The sequence below is a fragment of the Lutra lutra genome, chromosome 4, assembly GCF_902655055.1.
Source record: "Lutra lutra chromosome 4, mLutLut1.2, whole genome shotgun sequence".
NCBI classification, from domain to species: Eukaryota; Metazoa; Chordata; class Mammalia; order Carnivora; family Mustelidae; genus Lutra; species Lutra lutra.
The window spans coordinates 188,803,512-188,826,250 of NC_062281.1; the positions used below are offsets into that span (position 1 = coordinate 188,803,512).

General features: G+C 44.3%; 1 protein-coding gene across 9 annotated transcripts in view; it reads right to left on the reverse strand.

Annotated features, from left to right (window-relative positions):
• VPS13D (vacuolar protein sorting 13 homolog D) overlaps positions 1 to 22,739 on the reverse strand; it is a 254,700-nt gene that overhangs the window by 119,821 nt on the left and 112,140 nt on the right. For all 9 annotated transcript variants that reach the window (XM_047723620.1, XM_047723617.1, XM_047723616.1 and 6 more), the window contains 8 exons: positions 22,040 to 22,231; positions 21,606 to 21,732; positions 19,995 to 20,137; positions 16,029 to 16,159; positions 15,614 to 15,789; positions 8,473 to 8,596; positions 7,483 to 7,718; positions 4,047 to 4,155 (listed from right to left, as the gene is read on the reverse strand). In XM_047723620.1, coding sequence (XP_047579576.1) covers positions 4,047 to 4,155; positions 7,483 to 7,718; positions 8,473 to 8,596; positions 15,614 to 15,789; positions 16,029 to 16,159; positions 19,995 to 20,137; positions 21,606 to 21,732; positions 22,040 to 22,231 — 1,238 coding nt within the window. The remainder of the gene's footprint in view (positions 1 to 4,046; positions 4,156 to 7,482; positions 7,719 to 8,472; positions 8,597 to 15,613; positions 15,790 to 16,028; positions 16,160 to 19,994; positions 20,138 to 21,605; positions 21,733 to 22,039; positions 22,232 to 22,739) is intronic.

The window sequence follows — 22,739 nt, forward strand, 5'->3', positions numbered from 1 at the left end:
TATGGTTCTTCACCTGGCACTTTCCGTACCTCATCTTAGTTGATTCTTCTCACGAACCTGTTAGATCAGTAAGAAAGTGAGGCTCCGTGAGGAATGCGAAATACCAGATATCATATATCTTTAAGGGGCGAAACCAAAACACGAAGCCAGAAAGATATGATGCTCTTTCTCCTGTGTGCTCCTTGCCAAGAGAGGACACTGAGCTGCACACCTGCAGCCCCCACGTGCTCACTTCTCTGTTCTCGGTGAGAGCGCACCTCGATCCTCGGTGCCAAAGCCAGACGGAAAAGCAGCTCAATTATCCTGCAGCTGTTCAAGATTGGGAATCAAAGCACAGATGCTAGAGGAAATCAAGTTTTCATACATGTATTCCTCTACTATCTGCCCTTACATGTAGACTCATCAGAACTGGAAACTACCAACATTTCCATTTTAAAATCTGAGATGTACCATTCTCCTTCCAGTTCCTTTTCCCAGTTCCCTCACAATTTAGCCCCAAAACCTTGAGATGACACTGAGGAAGACAGAAGTTCATGGGGACTGTGATGGTGGGTGGGAGGGGGATTTGGGGGTGGGCAGCCCATAATGTGGTGTTGAAGCCCAAGGCACGTGACGATCCGTACCAAGGGACGGGAGGCTGGAAGCTTAGTGTGGGCTGTCAGAGACCAAGAGAGGTGAGAAGAGCATTCCTGCGAGGGGTGGGGGCCGAAAAGGGAGCTTGCTGTCTAGGATGTGGAGATTGGAGGCCAAGCCAGATCCCAGGGTGTGCTTACACAGGCGATAGGGCACAACACTGGAGCCAGAAGACTGGGTTACATTCAGAGGAAGTGATCGAATTAGTAAATATGTTCTTAGTGCTGGACAAGGGACTTACAAATATGGAAAGGGAGAAAATTAGGATGAATTTGTGATGTTGGACTGTAATCAGAAATATCAGTGTGAACTGCTGGTTCTTAAAATACAGAGATCTAGAAATATGCAGAATATATAAATACATAAAATGTGTACATATATGCATGTATACTCTGTACATATGCATACCTATATTACAGCTTGGGTGCAGGCACGTGTACATATGTGTACATAGGCCGTGCGCACAGAAAACCCCTAGCTCTGTCCCTCAGGGGGAGCCTGGAAAGGACATCGCAGTAGTGACGAGTGCACCTAGTGTACGTGTCTTAGCTTTCTAACTTCCACTCTCTGCTAGGAGGTGTCAGGGCTTCTTGAAGAAGGACAAATTTCAGCATGCAGCAGGGAAAGTATAGCATAACCTGCTGTTAGTAAGTACGGACGTGTTCAGGGAATGAGGGGCATATGCCAAAAGGACACCCAAGAAGAAAGAGCTCCCACTGACCGAATATAGGGACTGAGCATAAATATATTCTGACGGTAACAGGTAACCCACTGAAGAAAAGAGGAATCCATTGTGACAACATACACTGACACCCCTGCCCCAAGTTCTTATGTTAGAGACCTACTCTGAAATGTAGATGGTATTTCAAAATGGAACCCTTGGGTGATAACTGGGTTTAGATCAGGGCATATGGATAGAACTCTCCTGATGGAATTAGCACCATTCCAAGGACAGGCACCAACGAGCTGGCTTTCTCCCCGTCTCCCCCTTAGACTCTCTGCCATTGGAAGACACGGTGAGAAGGCAGAAGTCTACAAGCCAGGAAGCGGCCCCTCAGCAGAGAACCGCATGACCAGCACCCAGATCCTGGCCATCCCAGCCTGCAGGACTGTGAGAAATGAATTCCCATGATTCCAGTCCTCCAGTCTACAGTATTCCATCATGCGAGTCCAAGCCAATACACATACATAATGCACAGAAAATGTGATGAGGATCAGGATGTCTACAGAGTCTCCAAGTACCTGTCCACAAAGTATTTACTAAATGCAAGGGAAAGAGAGAAACTTTGCTTCACAATCCAGAACCATCTTCATCAAGTGCTGAAGATAACATCAGCAGTGACAGGACAAATCGAAATCACAGCATCCCTTCTACAGAATTTCTGCCTGTTTTTCTCTGAGTTTGAGATTCTTTCAAAATAAAAAGTAAAAGGACAAAAACTAACCAACCAACCAAGGACCCAAGATGTCAGACTTTCTACTCCTGGTTTCCAGTTGAAGAGCAGAGGACCATTTCCTGAGGCTAATTCTTGGAAAACAGCCTAGTTTGGGATGTCAGTGTAACTCATTTACGTCTACCCTCCTATGTACCAGTTCCCATCCCCATCAAAGGAAATTAACAGCAGTAAAAATGTTATATAAATTATAGTATCTTTTTCAAAACATTTTTTTCCTACCTCATTAAAAAAAAGTCTGTTTTTGTCTGCTTCACAGTCACCCAGCCCTTGGAAATTAAATCATTTATCATTCCTGTTCTGCTGATCAAACCTGGTGCTCAAACCCCAGCTGGCAAATCACCTTACTTCTGAGTTTGTCTCCTTTCGTGCTAACATGCTCACTAGCTTGAACATTCTTGGAAAACCATCTGACAACATCATTTCCAAGGGCTCTGCCATTTTTTTCAATTCACTTGACTTCTGTTGGACTTGCTGCTTTTCATTTTTAGATTACTGCTTTTCAAAGTTTTTCTTCTTCAGAATTCCCAATAAAAGCCTCCAGACCTTTCAATTACTTTCAATTACTATGCCTCACGGTCTCTTTAGTCATCACCATTCCCAAATCTTGTTTCCAAAATGCATCTCACAGATAGGCACAGCCTTCCACAAAGAGGGTGATAACAGGGGCACCTGGGTGGCTCAGTGGGTTAAAGCCTCTGCCTTCAGCTCAGGTCATGATCCCAGGGTCCTGAGATCAAGCCCCGTATCAGGCTCTCTGTTCATTGGGGAGCCTTTTCTCTCTCTCTCTGCCTCCCTCTCTGCCTACTTGTGATCTCTGCCTGTCAAATAAATAAATATTAAAAAAAAAAGAGGGCGATAACACTGTAAGCGAATCTGAATTACATGATTCTGAACTGGTGTAAGGATACAGGCAGAAGTACTGATAGGGTGACAGAGGGGTGAACCTTGCACACATCGGGCTCAGCGTAAGAGGCCACTCAGAAGACGCCATTCTTATGAAAGTCCAGAACAGGGAAGTGTATAGCGACAGAAAGTAGGTTAGTGATTGCTTAGGGCTGGGAAGTAAGAGGAAAATGGGGCAAGAGCTCAAGGACACAGGGTGTCTTCTAGAGGTGATGAAATGTTCTGAAATTGAGTGTGATGACGCTTGCACATTTCTGCAGATATACTGCAAACCGTTGAATCACACACTGTGGGGGGGGGCCTGTATGCTGTACGAATTATACCTCACTAAAGCTGTTAAGAATATAAAAAGTGAATTAAAAGCACATGTGTTGGGGCACCTGAGTGGCTCAGTGGGTTAAAGTCTCTGCCTTCGGCTCAGGTCATGATCTCAGGGTCCTGGGATGGAGCCCCATGTCGGGCTCTCTGCTCAGCGGGGAGCCTGCTTTCCCCTGCCTCTCTACCTACTTGTGATCTCTGTGTGTCAAATAAATAAATAAAATCTTTAAAAAACAAAAACAAAACAAAAAAACACACATATGTTAAAGTTTCATTTGGTGTACAAAATTTGAAATGATTTGAGTCTACCCCTCTCCCCATTTAAACATTTGAGAGGAGTTGTATAAACTCAAATCCAAATTAAGCTACACCACTGACACACGCAAAAACCACTTTTGGTTATGAAAGGTGTCCACTGTCAGCATTAGGGCAACGGGGTGGTAAAGAGACATTCACTTATCAGGGTTATTTTTCGATTGTCTGATTCACATGATGGAAAACCTTCAGGAACAAAGCCTTTAAGTAAATGTGTTTTTAAAAATATTACAGTTGGTCAGTCTCCCCCGTCTTAAAGGCACTTCTGCACCTCAGTGTTCCCATCCGGAGGAAGCCATCCAGGCCGCCTCCACCCCCTCCCTGCGCACGAAGAGGGGCTGGACAGGATGACCACAATCTCCTGCAGGGCTAAAAAAAAAAAAACTCCTCTTCTAAATTCTAAGTGCTAGGTTCTCTTACCTTCTTCTTTAAAATGACTCTTTGTGTCTTTGGGGAGACATCCAAGACAAGCTCCGCACACGCAGTGGTCTTGCTAGAGGCCCCAGGCCTTCCCGTCCCCTCCTGTAAACTAGAATTAAAACAATAATGCACACATACATACACGCATCTACATACACGCACACGTGTATTCAAGAACTCAGATGCAAATCCTTAAAAGGCTTAAAACCTCATCTATAAAGAGGAAACTTTTTTTTTTTTTTTTTTAATCACAGCAGAAAAAGTCTAACTCAAGTTGTGGAAAGATCAAGGTTGTGCTGTTTTCTTGTACAGTTCAAAGATTCATTTGTCAGAAGACGTACTGACATTTCCCCCTCTCCTGATGATTTTAGTGCCTTAAAATTCAGACATAAAAGAATGACTATATATCCTTAGAGCCCCCCACCCCCAAATTAAGCCAGACATTCCAAGCGTCTAAGAATTAGCTCTGCTCTTTGCCAGAGAGAAGATCGGCATCACTGCGTCCCCAAGGCTTGGCAAGAAATCAGAAGTCCCTTTAGGATGAAAAGAAAACAAAGGGTTTATAATCACCTGCTTCCAACTCGATCGTGTTGTGTTTCTCCATGGCTTAAGAATCCTAAGCTTTATGGAATGCTGCAGGCTAGCTACACTTTGGGGTATTTTGATTAGATTTTATTTAGATTATTCTCCTGTTTCCACTAATCTTTATCATCAAAAAGGAACCGAGAAATTCGGAGTGAAAAACTAGTTTTCATGACCAAAAAAGTACAAGTGACAAAAATAAACACATAAATTAGATTTCAACAAAATTAAAACCTTCTGCTCTTCAAAGGATACCAACAAGGAAGTAAAAAGACAATTCACAGAACGGGAGAGAAGAGTCTGCAAATCATACAGCTCATACAGAATCTGTATCCATATTATACAAGGGACTCAAATTCAACAACGAGATGCCAAAAAAAAAATTAAAAACAAGTAAAGGATTTGAATGGACATTTCTCCAGAGATACGCAAATGGTCCGTAAGCACATGAAAAGCTCAACATCATGAGGTATTAAGGAAATGCAAATCAAAACCACCCGCAGAAGTCACTACACACCCAGTAGGAAAGCTACAGTCAAAAACCTGTGAAACAGCAAGTGTTGGGGAGCTGTGGAGAAGCCAAACGCTTGCCCACTGCTAGTGGGAAGGCACAGTGATTCAGCTGCCGCGAAGAGCAGGAGAGCAGTTCCTCAAAAAGTTAAACCCAGAAACACCATGGAACCCAGCAATTTCGGCCCTAGGTGGATACACCAAGGAACTGGAGACAGTACTCCAACACACATGGGCAGAGGCACGCTGACATCAGCCCCCTCCACAGCGGCCGAAAGTGCACACCACACCGGCGTCCACCAGCAGAGGAATGGACGCCAGAGTGGGGTATGTCCATACAACGGAACATTACTCGGCCACAACAGGAAGGGAATTCTGACACATGCTAGAGCGTGGATGAATCAGGAAAACATCATGCTAAGTGAAAGAAGCCAGAGAGAAAGGGCCACATATTTATGACCCCATTTATGTGAAATATCTGGAATAGGTAAATTCTTAGGGATGGAAAACAGATTGGTTGTTGCCAGGGGCTGGGGGGTAAGAAGGTGGTGCCGAGTAACTGCTTAATGAGTTGGGCGTTTCTTCCTGGGCTGATGCAAATGTTCTGGAACAAGACCCAGCGGCGGCTGCAGAACGGCACGAACACACTAAATGTCACTAAATGTCCCTGAACTGTTTTTAAATGGTTAATTTTCTGTTGTGTGCATTTCATCTCAACTGAAACTAAAAGCCAAAACAAAACTAGTCTCTTCCTCATCATTTGTTCTCTGCAAAAATGCAAAGAAATCGTGTCTAAAATATGCCCAAACATGGGACAATCTCTCCCCACACCAAAACTCCCAGGAACCTCTCGCTTTATCTGCTCCCTATCTGCCCAACCCATTAAACTCACAATCACCCAAGGAGTCTTCAGTTAAAGAGCGTAATAACTACTGGAATTTCACATGAGAACATAAAGAGAAAAACATGATTAGCAGCCAGATTAAGAACTGGTTTTTCAGGCACTAAAACCTTAAGCACGTCATGCTGGCCAGTGCCATAATCTTTAAAAAGAAATGAGCAGCCTGACTTAATTACAACAAGATAAACAACCCAGCACCAGTATTTCCAAAGAGATCCGTAACACACAAGGAAAAGAATGGCGATTCTAAGCAAAGATGCCCATTCAATTCATTCATTGCTAGTGAAATCTGGGCTCTAGGTAGGCGAGAGGTGCAGCCAGACCCAGAGATGATTTTGTGAGCCTCAGTGCATACAAAAATATCATTCATAAGCAAAATTATTCAGAACATTTTGGTAAGGAATCTGACCTTAAATGTCCTGTCCAATGGGGGAGTTATATTTGTCATGCTAAAGATCTAGCTCTTTTCCCTGTTTTTCCCACAGGTAAACTTTAAAACTGGCCCCATAACCGGCACAGAAACAATCAACTGTTTTTACATTTTGCTGGAATGACCAGTTTTTGAAAGCCTGGTGTTTTGAATCTCTATGTACCAACCTAACAACAGAATTGGAATAAACTTGCTATTCCTCACTTGAGTTTCCTAAATACAACTAGTGAGAGGACAGTGAAGGTTATAATTCTCAGGAGGCTGGAATTACTTACTGTCAAGTTGAGCTACTCTGGTTGGCTATCAGTGATGACCAGTATTCTCAATGGGAGAGGGGAGTCAGAATGACGATTTGAATAATTATGATAAAGATCAGTCAGTTTCAAATGAGAAAAGAGATAAAAATACCAAGAAGTTTAAAAAATACATTAAAAATACCACCTAGAGTAAATGAAACAAGATGGGATTGGGAGGGAGACAAACCATAAGTGACTCTTAATCTCACAAAACAAACTGAGGGTTGATGGGGGGAGGGGGGTTGGGAGAGGGGGGGTGGGGTTATGGACATTGGGGAGGGTATGTGCTATGGTGAGTGCTGTGAAATGTGTAAACCTGGCGATTCACAGACCTGTACCCCTGGGGATAAAAATATATTATATGTTTAAAAAATAATAATAATAAAATTTAAATTAAAAAAAAAAACCACCTTAAAACAAGAGGAACTGAGGATAGGAGAGTAATACCTTATGGGAGGAATGTTAAATACCAGAATGGATTATTGGTGAGATCTTTAAAAAAAGAACAGTCTTGCCTCTTTGGATAAATTTAATCTAGCCAGAAGACAAGGCTTTAACCTAAGACCTCTCAAGATAGACCCTGAGCCTAGGATTTGGTCAAGAATGGAAGGAATCTTCCTTCATCCTCTGGGCCTTTTGAGAACTGCTTAAAATCTAAAGCCAGTTAATAATTAGAGACTTCTGCTTTATAAGAACAGTAGTTCAACCCAGAATTACCCCGAGAATGTATACGTAGCAGCGATGTAAATGAAGTTTTCGTAATAGAGCTGTCGGTTGTCCTGAAAATCATTCATGCTGCAGCTGAGCTCGGAGGAGCCCGCCCCTTTCACGGTGAGTGTGATGAAAGGAGGCAGGGTGGGTTCATCCCAGGCATAATCCAATGACGTCATGGGCTTCACTTCGGTTCGGAGTCTGGGTTCAGCTACACCGTGCTGAGTAAAGACCACTGGAACCTACGGTAATGGCAAAGAGGATAAAGAGGGCTTTCATTCAGAGTGCTGTCACTGGAAAGTGAGTCGGGGCTCCCCAGGCTCAGGCTCCAGATCCTGCCCAAGCGAATCCCACACGGAACAAAACCACAGTCATAAGCATAGTCCTCTAGCCTCTTCAAATGCCTTTCTAATCATCTTCCTAACCATATCAAGCCCCCAACAACTAAAGGACACAGGCCATCTCCTCTACTCTCACCCCGCCCAACCCTCGCCCCCCGTGATCCACTCTGAACACAGAAAGGAAAACAAATTCTGGCATTCAGCTTTGGGAAGTCACCTATTATAAGACATTGTTACTCAAAGGTGTAACTTAAAAGAGCCTCTTCTGATTTCCATTTTGTCTTTCCTTGTAAGATTTATAAAAAAATGTTCACTGTAGTGACGCAACAGTAGAAGTGCCCGTTCCTACTGTCAGTGGACAAGCTGATTCTGATTCCTCTCTCTGTACGGAATGTCCCCAGACGATCCAGTCAGGATGACTGTGGTGGGGGGCGGGCTGAGAAGTCACTTCCGGACAAGGCTGCCCAGCAATCAAACTAACGAGCAGAAAACACCTGAGGGTAAGGATGTCTAGGGTTGTCTGGCTGCAGAGATGCCCATATAGTTTCTTTCCAACCCAAGTCTAGAAGGTATTTCCTCCTTATCTTAAAGGCAATACGTACACCAACTTCCCGTACATGCAACAGCCAAACTGGCTCACGACCCCACTTGATACCTTAGAAAAGTTGTCAATTCGGAAAGGCGGGGGTAACTGGTCCGTGTCACTAAACGAGATCCTGTAGGTGGCTCCTCGGAGAGTAATTTCCACACGAAGGAAGAAGCACTTCCCCAGGGTATCTCTGCACATAAAGGAAGCAAAGAGGCTGCACACCATGGAAGAAACAAGTCACAGTTCGCTCAGACTTCTCACCGTCGGGGTGTCGCCTGGACCTCGACGGCCACCACTGCGTGCTCTTTGATAATATTTGAAAAGTAGAAATAGACCACGTAATCACACTGAATGAAAAAGAATGCATCCAAGGAACTTCTGACCAGCATTTGTCAGCATACAGTAAGACCAATGGTTTACGTGGTATGTTTGTCTTGGGTAATGGTGCCAGCGTAGCAAATGAGTAAAATAGTGTTGATGTTGCTTACACACACACACACACACACACACGAGTAATTTCACATGGCTCAGACTAATGTATGGATGTTATTAATAACCAGTGTTTTTACTATAGGATGACGAAAGGTGAGGAAGAATCCACCATTAGCACCAGTATATAAATCATGATTTTTTTAATATATGTGTGTCTTTATGTACATGTATATGTGTATTTAAATACAGATAGATCACTGGAGAGAACAGGGGAGCTCTTCCTTACAAAGGAATATCACTTAACAAATGTAGAAGAAATGAAAGAATTAGAAAAATCACCACTTTGCAACCACCAAGGTAATCATTGATTCAGGCAAGGGCCATCAAACCACCACGTGAGAAGTTCCTGCAGAGCAGAATATACACACAGTCTCAAACTATCCCCCCGGTGGTCTGCTACTGTTTACAAAGAACCAAAGGTGATTGCACAGAGAGGCTGGTGGACACCACCCTGATCAAGTGAAGACTGAATTTAGCAACATTGATAATGGAACCAATGGATGTCACGGGCTTCCGGTGTGACCCACTGAGAAACACATAGAACCACATAGGTAGTACTCTTACCAAAAATGTCTGACCTAAGTCTATGTATAGGAAACTGTCAGAAAAAAGAAAATAGAACATTCTACAAGAAAGTGGCTTGGAATGTCCACAATAGCCAAACTATGGAAAGAGCCTAGATGTCCATCAACAGATGAATGGATAAAGAAGATGTGGTATATATACACAATGGAATACTATGCAGCCATCAAAATAAATGAATCTTATCATTTGCAACGACATGGATGGAACTAGAGGGTATTATGCTGAGCGAAATAAGTCAATCAAAGAAAGACAATTATCATATGATCTCCCTGATATGAGGAAGTTGAGATGCAACACAGGGGGCTTGGGGGGTAGGAAAAGAATAAATGAAACAAGATGGGATCAGGAGGGAGACAAACCATAAGAGACTCTTAATGTCACAAAACAAATGGAGCGTGGCCGGGGGGAGGGGGGAGGGAGAGGGTGGCTGGGTTATGGACATTGGGGAGGGTATGTGCTATGGTGAGTGCTGTCAAGTGTGTAAACCTGGCGATTCACAGACCCGTTCCCCTGGGGCAAATAATACATTACGTGTTAATAAAAAAAAAAAAAAGAAAGAAACTGGCTTGGAGTCTTTAAAAATTTCAATGTCAAAAAAGGCAAAGAAGGAAAACAAACAAACAAAAAAGGCAAAGAAGGAAAAGCAGAACTACTCTAGATTAAAGTGGATGGCTCTATCTGCCGAATAAAATGCATGATCCGTGACCAGATCCTCAATCAGGAGGAGGGGTGCTGCTTTATTATAAAGGACATTTCTTTCTTTCTTCTTTTTTTTTTTTTTAAGATTTATTCATTTATTTCAGAGAGAGAGAGAGCGCACAAGCAGGAGGGGCAGAGGGACAGGGACAGAGAATCCCAAGTATACTCTGTGCTGCGCATGGAGCCAGACCAGGAGTCGATCTCATGACCCTGAGATCACAACTGGAGCCAAAACCAAGAGTCAGATGCTCAAATGACTGTGCTACCTGAAGCCCCTATGAAGGTGTAAGAAGCCCCACATCTATTATGAGAAATGGAGAGACGAAAGCCAGAGTCCCCTTACTCTCTGCTTGCCCCATTCCTTCAATCATAACAAACAACACAACAGACAACAAAAGGACCAGGCAAAGACAACCGGAGGCCCAATGATTCTTACCCATAACCTGCCACTGGTGGGGGCTTTCTTTATCGCCCAAACACCTAAGGGGACTCAAACCCCCCGACTGCCCGGGGGACTCAAACCCCCCGGCAGGCCCCTGACCGCCCAGGGGGACTCAAACCCCCCAGCGACCACCTAGGGGGACTCGAACCCCCCGTTGATCTACCAGCAGAGGGATGGGGTGTCCCCGCATCCACTCCAGCCCTGGGGAGCATGGCTGCGTCCAGCTTCTCCCCGGTGGGCCATACCCTGGAGCTCCAACCAGAGAGACAGATAGGATCCCAATACCCAAGATCCCAATACCTCCGGAGGCTTTTCCTAAATATTCCAATGCTGGCTCAGCTCTCGTCGTTTGATCCCGGACGAGCCCCTAATTGCCACCCCTGCTTTTTCATCCACATACAATTGGAAGGGCTTGGTAACATCTGGGATGGCCAATGCTGGGGCACTCAGTCAGATTCTTCCCTTCAAATCCTTCAATTTTCTGAAGTTTCCTATATCTAGGGCTGACTGACTGGCAAAGCAAGATTCATTGCCCTCTGATTTTTGGGTGCCTCAGGATTGATCGGGCTATACATTTTATAGGCTTCAATTAGCCTTTCTAGGAAACCTCCTGGAGACTCATTCTTACCTTGAGTCACCGTACTAATTCTGGTTTAGTCCGAGAGCAACTTTTACTCCTGGAAATTCAGTTCCAGGATTTCAACATATCAAAGACCTGTATTTGTTCTGAAAGTCTCCCATATGAATTTCCTTTAAGGCAGAATTCATCTTACAAGAGAATTAAAATAATTACAAATGACAAAGAACTCAGAATAGATATGGTTAAATATCAAACGGTGACCCTTATCAAAGGATGTTTCAAAAGACTTTGTCAGGGGGTGCCAGGGTGGCCAGTCAGTACAGCGTGCGATTCTTGCTCTCTTGGCTGTGAATTTGAGCCCTATGTTGGGTGCAGAGATGACTTAAAAAAAAAAATCAGAAAACAAACCAATATTCAATTTTTTCAGCATGTAATGATAGTACATTTACTCAGAAAAATGTGCTCGTCTTTAAGTAGATAAATGAAGTGCTGCTAGCTAAACTAACAGGATGAGTTCAGTACACTTTCAAATGGCTCGAAAAAAGTATGCACGCATGCACGCATGTAAGACACAGCAAGGACACAGCAAAATGCTAACATGTAGCTGTATCCAGTGAAAGATAAAGGGGTTTCCTTATACCACTTGTGAGCTTTCTGTAGGTTTAAGCATTTCAAAATGAAAATGTGGGGAAGGGCAAAGAAAGAGGCTTTGGGTCTGTGCTCAGTAGCTCTGTGCACTAAAACCATTCCAAAAGGTTAACAGAGGTATACCATCTTCATCCCCCACCACCACACATTTTCCTTCCTTCCTCCCTTCCTTCCTTGATGTAGTCATGAACAACTTTTGCTTAATTCTGAATTGGCTTCCTCTTCTCACACAACATATCCAGGCGACCTCCACCCAAGCAGTACATAAACCACGGGTGGTTTTAGCTGCAGAACTAACGCCTCATGTCCCCAGCGCATGAAGTCTGGTGGGGACACAGGATACTGGCAGACAAGAGCTCTGGTTGAAGCAGGGATGAACGCACTGGAGCCCTGCCCACTTGGCTCCTTCAGCCCCTGAAGTCACCTCCTTAAACCCCCGATGACTCCTAGGAACACAGCTTGAAAACCCCTTTACCAGATGCAATGAGCTCGAAACAGGGCCAGGGCAAAAGGAATACACCACTGACCACAAAGGAAAAAAAACAATCCTCAGACAATGCATGCTTGAAAAAAGTGAAATACAGATACTACTTTGCATTATCTAGTCTTAAATCAGCCATTTTCCTGTTCCTTTACAAGAGTGTTCTCAATGGAGAACTAACCATAAAGTATAAAAGCTTAAATTTTGCTTCTAAATGCTTTAAAATAGCAATGATTTCAGGGTCTTTAGCTGCCAAAGGATTTGATGAAAGAAATCAAACAGGGCACAGATAAATAGAATGGCATCCCACGTGCACAGATCCAACCAAAGACTTAATGTTGTTCAGATGGCAATGCTGCCATTAAATGTGGATCTACACAATTAATACAGTCCCTACCCAAATCCCAAGTGTTTTTTTTCTGGAAACAGAAAAATTTACCCCGAAATTCTGATAGAATCAAAGAATTCCAAACAGCTAAAATAATTTTTTTTTAAAGATTTTGTTTTAAAATAATCTCTATACCCAACATGGGGCTTGAACTTACAACCCCGAGATCAAGAGTCATGTGCTCTACTGACTGAGGCAGCCAGGAGCCCCCAAAATAATCCTAAAAAAACCCCCAAAGTTGGAGGTTTCACACTTCCTGATTTCAGAACTTATTACAAAGTTACATTATTCAAAACAGTGTGATACTAACATAAAGAGAAACACACAGAAAACGGAACAGAGAACCCAGAAGTAAACTCTCACATTTAGAGTCAAGTAATTTTTGACAAGGGTGCCAAGGCCATCCCATAGGGAAAGGAGAGTCATTTCAACAAATGGTGTTAGGAAAAACTGGATATCCACAAACGAAAGAATGGAGTTGGACCTTTACCTTGCACCATAGCCATACATTACTCAAAATGGATCAAAGACCTCAGGGTCAGAGCCAAAAGCATGAAACTCTCAGAAGAAAACAGAAGGGGAAGAAGCTTCACAAACTGGATGTGGCAGTGATTTCCAGGTATGACATTGGAAGCACAGGGAACGAAAGTTAAAGGAGGGGAGTTGGAGTACATCAAAATTAAAAACTTCTATACGTCATGGAACCGTCACAGAACAAACAGGCATTGTACAGAATGGGAGAGAAATACACACAAATCTTGTCTCTCTAAGGGGGTTACTATCCAGAATACGTAAAAGACTCCTGTAACTCAGTAACAGAAAAACAAATGGGCAAGCGATGAACAGACATCTCTCCAAAGAGGACATCCAGACAGCCAACAAGCATATAAAAAGAAGCTCAGCATCACCCACCACGAGAGAAACGTGAATGAAAACCACAGAGAGCTACCGCACACCCACCAGGGCGGCTATTATCGAAAAAGCTGAAAGTAACAAGTGTCAGCGAGGGTGTAGAGAAATTAAGAATCCTTGTGCACTGTTGGCAGAAACATAAAGAGGAGCAGCTACTATGGAAAATAGTACGGGGTTCCTGAAAGAATTAAAAATTAGGGGGTGCCTGGATGGCTCAGTTGGTTAAGTAGCCGACTCTTGGTTTCTGCTCAGGTCACGATTTCCGCGTTGTGCAACAGAGCCCTGCGTCGGGCTCTGTGCTCAGCACAAAGTCAGCTTGGGATTCGTTCCCTCTTCCTCTATCTCTACACCACCCATGCGCTCTCTCTTCAATCAATCAATCAATCAGTCTTAAAAAAAAAAAATCTGAATCACCAGGGACACCTGGGTGACTCAGTCAGTTAAGTGTCCCACTCTTGGTTTCGGTTCAGGTCATGATCTCAGGGTCATTAGATAGAGCTCTGAGTTGGGCTCCAGTCTCAGCATGAAGTCTGCTTGAGATTCCCTCTCTTTCCTTTTGCCCCTCGCCCCACTCGCAGGTGTGCATGCTCTCTCTCTAAATAAACAAATAAATAAATAAATCTTTAAAAAAAAATTAGAAAGACCATACAATCCAGCAATTCCATTTCTGAGCATAGACCCAAAAGAACTGAAAGCAGGGGCTCAAAGACATCCTAGTGCAGCCACGTTCACAGCAGCACTCTTCACAACACCCAAAGGTAGAAGTGCCCCGAGTGTCCATCATCAGGTAGCCGGATAAGAAGTCAAAGGTGGTCTGTACATACAATGGAGTAGTATTCAGTCTTAAAAAGGAAGGGCATCTGCTCCAACACAGATGAACCTTAAGGACATTATGCTAAGTGAAATGAGCCAGTCACAGAAAGACAAATACTGTACAATTCCACTCAATTTGAGGCACCTGAGTAGCCAAATTCATAGAGAAAGTAGGTAAGTGGCTACCAGGGGTTGAAGAAGGGGGATGCATAGTTGTGTTAATGGGTATAGAGCTTCATTTTGCAAGAGTTGGGAACACCGACTACCCTAAGTGTGTGTACACTTAACCTAGTGAACTTAAAAATGGTTAAGATGGTCAATTTCACGTTATGTACCCAAGCCCACAAAATAATCTGTGACTTTGTGTTTTCTTTTTCATATGGTATGTGTATTTTATCACAACTTCAAAAAATTTAATACTTTTTTTTAAATTTTTTTTTTTTAATTTGACAGACAGAGATTACAAGTAGGCAGAGAGGCAGGCAGAGAGAGAGGAGGAAGCAGGCTCCCCGCAGGGCAGAGAGCCCGATGTGGGGCTTGATCTCAGGACCCTGGGATCACGACCTGAGCTGAAGGCAGAGGCTTTAACCCACTGAGCCACCCAGGCACCCCAATACTTTTTTTTTAAAAGCATTTGATAAAAGCAGAAAGAAAAAAGTCATCATGTAGTGGTTCATGCTGAGTCTGTTCAATTTTTCTGAATAAGGACCTGAGGATCACTGGGTTAGGCAAAGAAGGCCAGATGATTTGCTAAAACAACCAAGAGAGAGAAGAGCATACACAGTTGGAAAAATAGACAAAACCGTCTATAAACAATGTTAGCATCTAAATACAGACAGAATTTTCAGAGTCGCAGGCAACCACGAGCTCAGGGCAATGCGGTGGATTTATAAGCCTCAGCCCACGGCAACTGTACCATGGTCAAAACTGTCAACATGCCCTTTGATTCCTTCCACCAAAACATTCGGTCATACTTAACTGCTCACAGTTTAAAGAACTTTGTCTGATCTAGAAACCTATGTGCCCATTTCGTGAAGGGTAAAATTATTATTTACTATTTAATAGCTTTGGAGATGTTTCCAATGTATATGGGATGTACAGTCACCATTTACATTACTGTACCTCAAACATGGCTACTTTTTGTTTAAATACAGTCTCTGAATTTACCTCATGTTGATATGGAAGGAATTATTCTTGTTGACTTCGAAGCCTCCAGACCAAATACAATTGGGAACATCCATCAGTCTGACACATAAAAGCTGGTCATAGTCATTCCGAGGCCAGTGGAACACCACACTGGAACCAGGAAGGGTGGAGATGTAGCCTTCAGGATTGGCTGTTCCCTGAAATACACAGGATCCCTGGCTTTAGTCAACAAATTGAGTTACGACAGCAAATGTCTCCGAGTAACCACCTACTGGGAGCCTTGTCCTCTACCATGAGCTAGTTAGGGTTTCAAAGGCACAAAATGGTCATTCACATCACAAAACTCAGAGTGCTGACGGAGAGATAAGCCATGGCATTAAAACTCTCCGTGCTATTAAAAAAACACTAGTCATTCTTCAAAAAGGGAACGACTTACCTGTCCCCGGGCAAATTCCCTCTGTGCAAATGCAAGCTTGTGAGATGATTTATTATCTAACAGGTAACGAGGGGCAAAGATGACCATACAGGTATCGATATATCGACCTCGGCCTTTCTTGACATCAATACCTGCAAATAATAAGAACCACTTCCGTGAGTTAATCAGAAGAAAGAAAATCTGTGGTCTGACAGATATCAACAGGCTTCCCAAGTACATAGTTTCCCTGAGAAAATAATCACATCACCCAGAGACGCTGTCAAGCCTCCCAACAATGAAATGAACACAACTGGACTCCAAGTCTTATTCTGCATGTCCACTTGGGCCTTCCGTGGTGATACCGAAACCCTCATAACTCCTAGCTTCTCCCTAAAGGGTGCCCAACCACGACAGCAGCTGAGACACACAGATGTTCAGCCACAGGTACCAGTGACTGCCATTTATGAAGCGGGCCCCTAAGACAGTTTACATACTACCTTTCTGTTCACCTCTGGGACACAAAATTCCCTCCTTGGGAACTTGTCCCTTTCACATGATACAGCAGAAACTTCAGATTACTTAACTGGAATCTGCACGGCCCTGCACGCAGCAGACTCTCCTCTAGGACTTTCTTCTAGCCCACTGCCCGAGAGCCCAGCTGAACCACGAAGCTAAGTATCACAGGAAGTATTCATTCACAAGACAGGTGTTGCCAGCACCTACCATGTCCTGGGAAAACAGACTAGCAAACGAAACACATGCCAAGGAAAGAAAGTCATAATGGTTCAGCTGGGCGTCTCCAAACACTGAACCCCAATGAACAGAAGGGAAAATAGCACTGAGTCATCTTAAAAACTCTGATGGCAATTTTAAAAACTACAAAACTCTGTGGGATACGTTATTCATTCATTCAGATAATAACAGCAACTATATTTGAGGCATTAGGCTGAGCTCTGATTACACGATGATAAAAATATCGATAGTTAGGGTGCCTTGGGTGGCTCAGTGGGTTAAGCCTCTGCCTTCAGCTCAGGTCATGATCCCAGGCTCCTGGGATCGAGCCCTTCATCGGGCTCTCTGCTTAGCAGGGAGCCTGCTTCCTCCTCTCTCTCTGCCTACTTCTCTGTGATCTCCGCCTGTCAAATAAATAAATAATATCTTAAAAAAAAAAAAAAAAAGAAAAAATATTGATAGTTAGAAATAATAAAAATAATATTTATTGAATTCTTAATGCAGGCTGCGCCTCTCCCAAAGGCTCTACATTTAATTCTCCTAACAACCTTATGAGATAGTATTTTCGGTCTTTCCTTTTTACAGATGAGGCAACTTGGGCATTGGGTCACAGAGCCCATCAGTGACACACCTGGGGTTCAACCCTAGGCACACCGTCTCAGGAGCCCTTGCTCATATCATGATGGGACATTTATAAGGACCCTATGCAGCAGTCAACAAGAGTCAAGAGAACTGTAAAGAAAGAAGAGATCTTAGGACATGATAACTGGGTGTCCTGGTTGTCCCAACATAGCCCCAGCTATAAACAGTCCAGTCTGTTAACTCCATAATTCACCTGTACTGGCTTGAAAAAGCTGGTGTTGCTTTAAATCTAAGTCTTTGAAATACCTGAAAGACTGAGCAAATCACAAAAACAGATGAAGTCTGAAATTCTGTACCTAAGAAATGCTACATAATACTCGAATAGGGAGATATGCCCTATTTTTTTTTTCTAGAAAGCACTGTCGACAAGAAATCGACATTCACAGCTAGCTGATCCTAACCAATACAAAGTCTGCCTAAAAAAGATATATTTAACTTGATATTACGAGAAGAGTCTACAGTAACAAGACCCAATTTAAGGGGCGCCTGGGTGGCTCAGTGGTTAAGCGCCTGCCTTCGGCTCAGGTCATGATCCCAGGGTCCTGGGATTGAGCCCCTCATCGGGCTCCCTGCTCAGCGGGAAGCCTGCTTCTCCCTCTCCCATTCCCCCTGCTTGTGTTCCCCTTCTTGCTGTCTCTCTCTCTGTAAAATAAACAAATAAAGTTTTTTTAAAAAGACCCAATTTTTTAAAAAGCAGGCTATCTTATGTCCTTTTTTATCTTCAATTGCCTTGGCAAACTCCCAATAAATGACTATCTGTTAAGACTAAAATGTACAAAAATCCTTCTTTTTGGAGGTACATGTGAGGCTAATTGGCGAGGTCCTCCCTGGCTTTTCATCTTGGGACTTCACTTTTAAACTCTCCTGATAGGGAGCTGGTTATCTAATTCCTCAAAAATATTCAAGGGAGAGATTCCACAAATTCCCTTGATAATACAAGCCAAGATCTCATGATCCTTAGGAATTATAAAGTCCTATCTTAGCCCACCCCCTCTATCCCTTTCTTTAGTGTAACAACAAAATTCCTATCACAGTACTGTTCCTAAAAACATGACTTTTCATGAATGTTCCTTGCATAAAAGTTTGTTAAGCGCCCTCACACCATACTTCTGACCGGAGACCTATCTGCCTCTCTGCAGGAACTCTGTGCTTCCTGAGGGCCAGCTGCTCAGAAGCCACATGCTCCACTTCTCCCGAGTCTGTCCCAACTGCGGCTTCTAGCCAACGTGCGGTGTCTTTCTTTGGGAACCGTCTCAAGACAAGACCCCGCCCCCCAGCAGATAGCCAAACGCAGCATGAAATGCAGCCTTTGCCTACTCAAGAGGTGGAACAAACAGATGCAAAGACAAAGTACAGAAAATGACCCGTGGCAAACAAACTAATAATTATAGTAACAATAATATAAAAGAAAGAAAGAAAGAAAATGATCCCTGGCCGGAGGATCACAGAAAGTTTATTTCTTCTACTAAAAATCTTAACGTCAACCTTAAAGGAGACAGCTCCCAGGAGAACACATATGAATTCATGTTCCAAAAACAGGAAAAGGAAGCTGGGCTTGGAAGGGACTCTTGATAATAAGTCCTCAAATACTTACACATACCTCTGACCTTCCACGGGACTCAGGGTAAACAGCTACACGAAACCACCTCGGATTTTCCTTCTACGACAGGGCTCTTTGTAGCTGCACTGTCCGATTACAGTGGCCATTAATCCTGAACGGCTATTTAAATCCATTAAAATCAAGTGCAACGAGAGACTCAACTCCCAGGCCACACCTGTCCCATCTCTGTGCTCGGTGGCCACGTGTGGCTAGTGCCATCATTGTAGAGAGTTCAATGGACAGCGCAGTTCTAGAGGGTTTTCCAGCATTCAACACTCCACAGTGCTTTGAGATCTTTGGAAATTATATACTAAAGGAAGGGTGCGCTGCTAACATCTTAACCTGAGACATATTTAAATCAAACTTGCCTGCACCCTTCAGAAAGTCTTCTGACTACTGCAGAGGGCTACGAGGAATGTAGGTACAGCCCTCTCCCCTTCCTTCAATACCTTCCACCTCAAGAAGTTAAACTAGCTTAGGGGCTTCTAATTACTATAACTGCTATGTACATTTTATGATATTTTTGCTTCAAATGTGTATGCCCCAGTCATAATCCTACTTCTGACCCAGACTTGCCCTTTGTATCTGGGCAAGTCACTTAACCTCTCTGCTTCAGTTTCAAGGAGAACAATGCTTCTTACCCTCTTAGGGTTTGCAAGTTTTAATGAATGCGTGGGAAATGCTTGGAGGATGAAAAGCATTCTAAGTGTTCCTATTATTCCCATGAAAACCAGGGATTCAAGCCAAACCGATACTTTCCTGACACAGGTAAGTCTGAAATTAAACAGAGCCCCAGACCTCAAAAGGGCAGTGTTTTGGTGGCTCCTTGGATGCCCAGGAGAACAGATCTGTGTTGATATCAATCTAGCATTCAGAGAGCAGATACCTGACCCAATGCCAAATGAGAAAATCAGCACTTGCAGCCTGGCCAAAACGTACGGCCAGCTTATCCTCCAAGCCTGAGGTCATCGGCCAATGGTTCTGATTCTCCCGCTGCTCCAAATGTAACCCACCAATGTTATAGATCAGCCCTGGGCGGTTTCCTTGCTGGATGACTTTCAATGCTCGGACACCACTACCACCATCCAGTGAGAAGCCCTGACACCAGCCGGGCATGCCTTCAGGGTGAATCCCCCTTCCGATTCTCATCGTGCAGCTGTGGGGCAGAAAAGCAGAGATATATGTATTTAGCCGTGAGAAAGTCTTAATCAGGAACCGCTGCTTTATCTGCCGCCCCAAACCAGAACGCTAACACAGACTCCTGTTCACTCTCGTGTGACTCCCCAGCACAGCAGGGCAATCAGCCAGGGGCCAGAACTCTGATCTTAGAGCACGGTACTGCAATGTGTGAAATGTACTGACATCTACACTGGGACACGTTCGGAGAAAACAGGATTCAATCAGCTTAAACCATAAGGAAAGGACTACAACACCTTATTCCTCCGAGAAAGAAGGAGTCGAGGCAAACTCGTACTTTCCTATCTCAGGTGTTTCAAGGGTTCGTGGAACACCTTGACCATAAGAGCAAAGGTGTACATGACTGTGCACACCAGAAATGTATGTGCAGGAGATGCCACTCGTGGTGTTTTCTTTCCCAGGCCTGGTACTGTTACAACAGCAAAGCGCCATCTGGTTGGCCAGTGTCTTGTCCCAGGTCCTGGAGACAGACTTCCTGAATGTGTGCTCCGGCTGTACCACTAACAAGCCATGTAGCTTCAGTTTCCTCATCTTACTATAAAACAGTACTTCCTGCCCTGCCTAATCTACTGGGATGTGATGCGCGCGGCAGAGATGCTTCGTGAACCGTGGGTTCCCTGGGTAAGTCAAACTGTGTCACAAATGTCAATTCCTTGATCTAGAACCGTCAGAATCCTCTCAGTAAAAGTGTGAGACTGTGTCAAGGGGTTGTCTGTATCGCCCTCCATGTCCCATCAGTCCCCAGTCAGTCCGAGACTGCCGCGTCTGCAGTGCTCCTGAAGCCGTCCTCCCTCTGCGGCCCCCCTGCACTTCCCCACAGCAGGGGAGGGCACTGCTCTCACCTCCCTCTGAGGAAGGCTCTAAATGAGAAGACTCCTATAAAAAGCAGAACGTCACAACCAAGAACAAAAGGGAATTCGTGCTCCTACCACACGCCCAAAGGCCAGGTCATCTAAACCTCACAGCCGAGGCTGGCCCCTGCCTTTAAACACGCAGTGAGGGCTCTGAGCTCTTGAAATGGCACAGTTTATTTCAAAAAAAGCCCTGGGCTGGGTTAAGGGGGCTGACATTTTACCAAAGGGCCAGGGTACCTCCCCTCTGATGCCAGCTCTGTTGCCCGTGCTGACGGCTCTGTGCAGGAGAAACCCTCGGAGAGCAGGGAAGGGAACACGTGGGTTCTCCCCGCTGGCCGAGTTATGAATAGAACTACTTCAATGCATGTAAAATAAAACTAGCTTTCATTATAAGCCCACCAAATGGTTTATTTTCAATATCAAATGACACAGAAATTAGATCCGAAAAAATCCCATTAGGTCATGGTCCTACTCCCCTGCCAAGCCCGGACTGTTATCTACAGTATATTTCCACTTGCACAGATACACTCTAGCCTTTGCTAATTTCTCCTTCCCATAAAGAACGGTACTCACAGGTTTGGCTGCTCTCTGTCGGCGTAGCAGAATAAGAGAGGGCTCAGGCTCCGGGCCAGCTCGTGTTCCTCAAACTGGCCTGCGGCATCTGTCTTTGCATTGTCCTGTCTGAAGATCAGTGGTAACCCTTTAGGAAGGAGGGGAAAAGTTTACATCAATCCCACCCAGTCTACGCAAGACAGATGCAGATGGTAAAGGAAAAACATCGTCAAGCGGGAGAATCGTGAAAATCGGATTTATTTGGTGGGCTCAGCTTGTTGTCTGAAAGGACGCTTCTGACCATGATTAAGCACTTGTTATGGAAGCAGGAGGGTTCAGCAGCTTAGACTGTTGAAGTAATCTATTTGTATTGGCTCCGTTCAGTTAGCTGAGCGAATAAATCTGAATTCCCACGGCCAACGTCGAAGGCCTACTTGAGCGGCCTCTGTACATACCTGTTTTGTTAATCAACCAATACGGAGCAGAAATGAAGATCTTCAGGGACCCTTCTGCTCGACACACGATGCGGATGGTGAGGTTCAGCTGCCTCCGGTTGATGTCATACAGTCGCATCCTCACCATGTAGTTCTGGGTTCCCGGTGGAATGAGCAGTTCCTTACAGAGTGGAAAATTCTCCAGGGATACCCCTAAAGAAGATACAAACTATTGTCTGCCTGGGTTCTCACTTCGGTTTGTCAAACGAGCCCGCAGCCGAACAAAGTTGGGCTCCTTTCAGAGAAATCAGGAACTACGTATGTAACTGGCAAAAATCTCATCAGAACGGCCATTTTCCCTTAGCTGGGGCGAGATACATTTGAAGCAAACCAGACGGTCTGGAAGGTACACCAGAGAGTCCGAACTGCATCATCAGAAGGATGACACTACTGAGCAGCTATCAGTAACAGCTACAATTTTGTGAGCTTCAGGCCCGGGGCTGGGCGGGAACCTCAAACACAGGAAAGGCGAGCACAGGGTAAGAGGCAAGGTCTTGGGCAGTCACACTGCCTGGTTTCCAATCCCCAGTCTGTCCTTACCAGCTGTGTGATTCGGTGGGGGGTAGGGCTGGGGGAAGCTTACCTCGCTCGCTGGGTCTCCTCTGCCAAATGGGGAGAACACCAGCGGGTCCGTCACAGGATTTTTACTAAAAGTGATCCT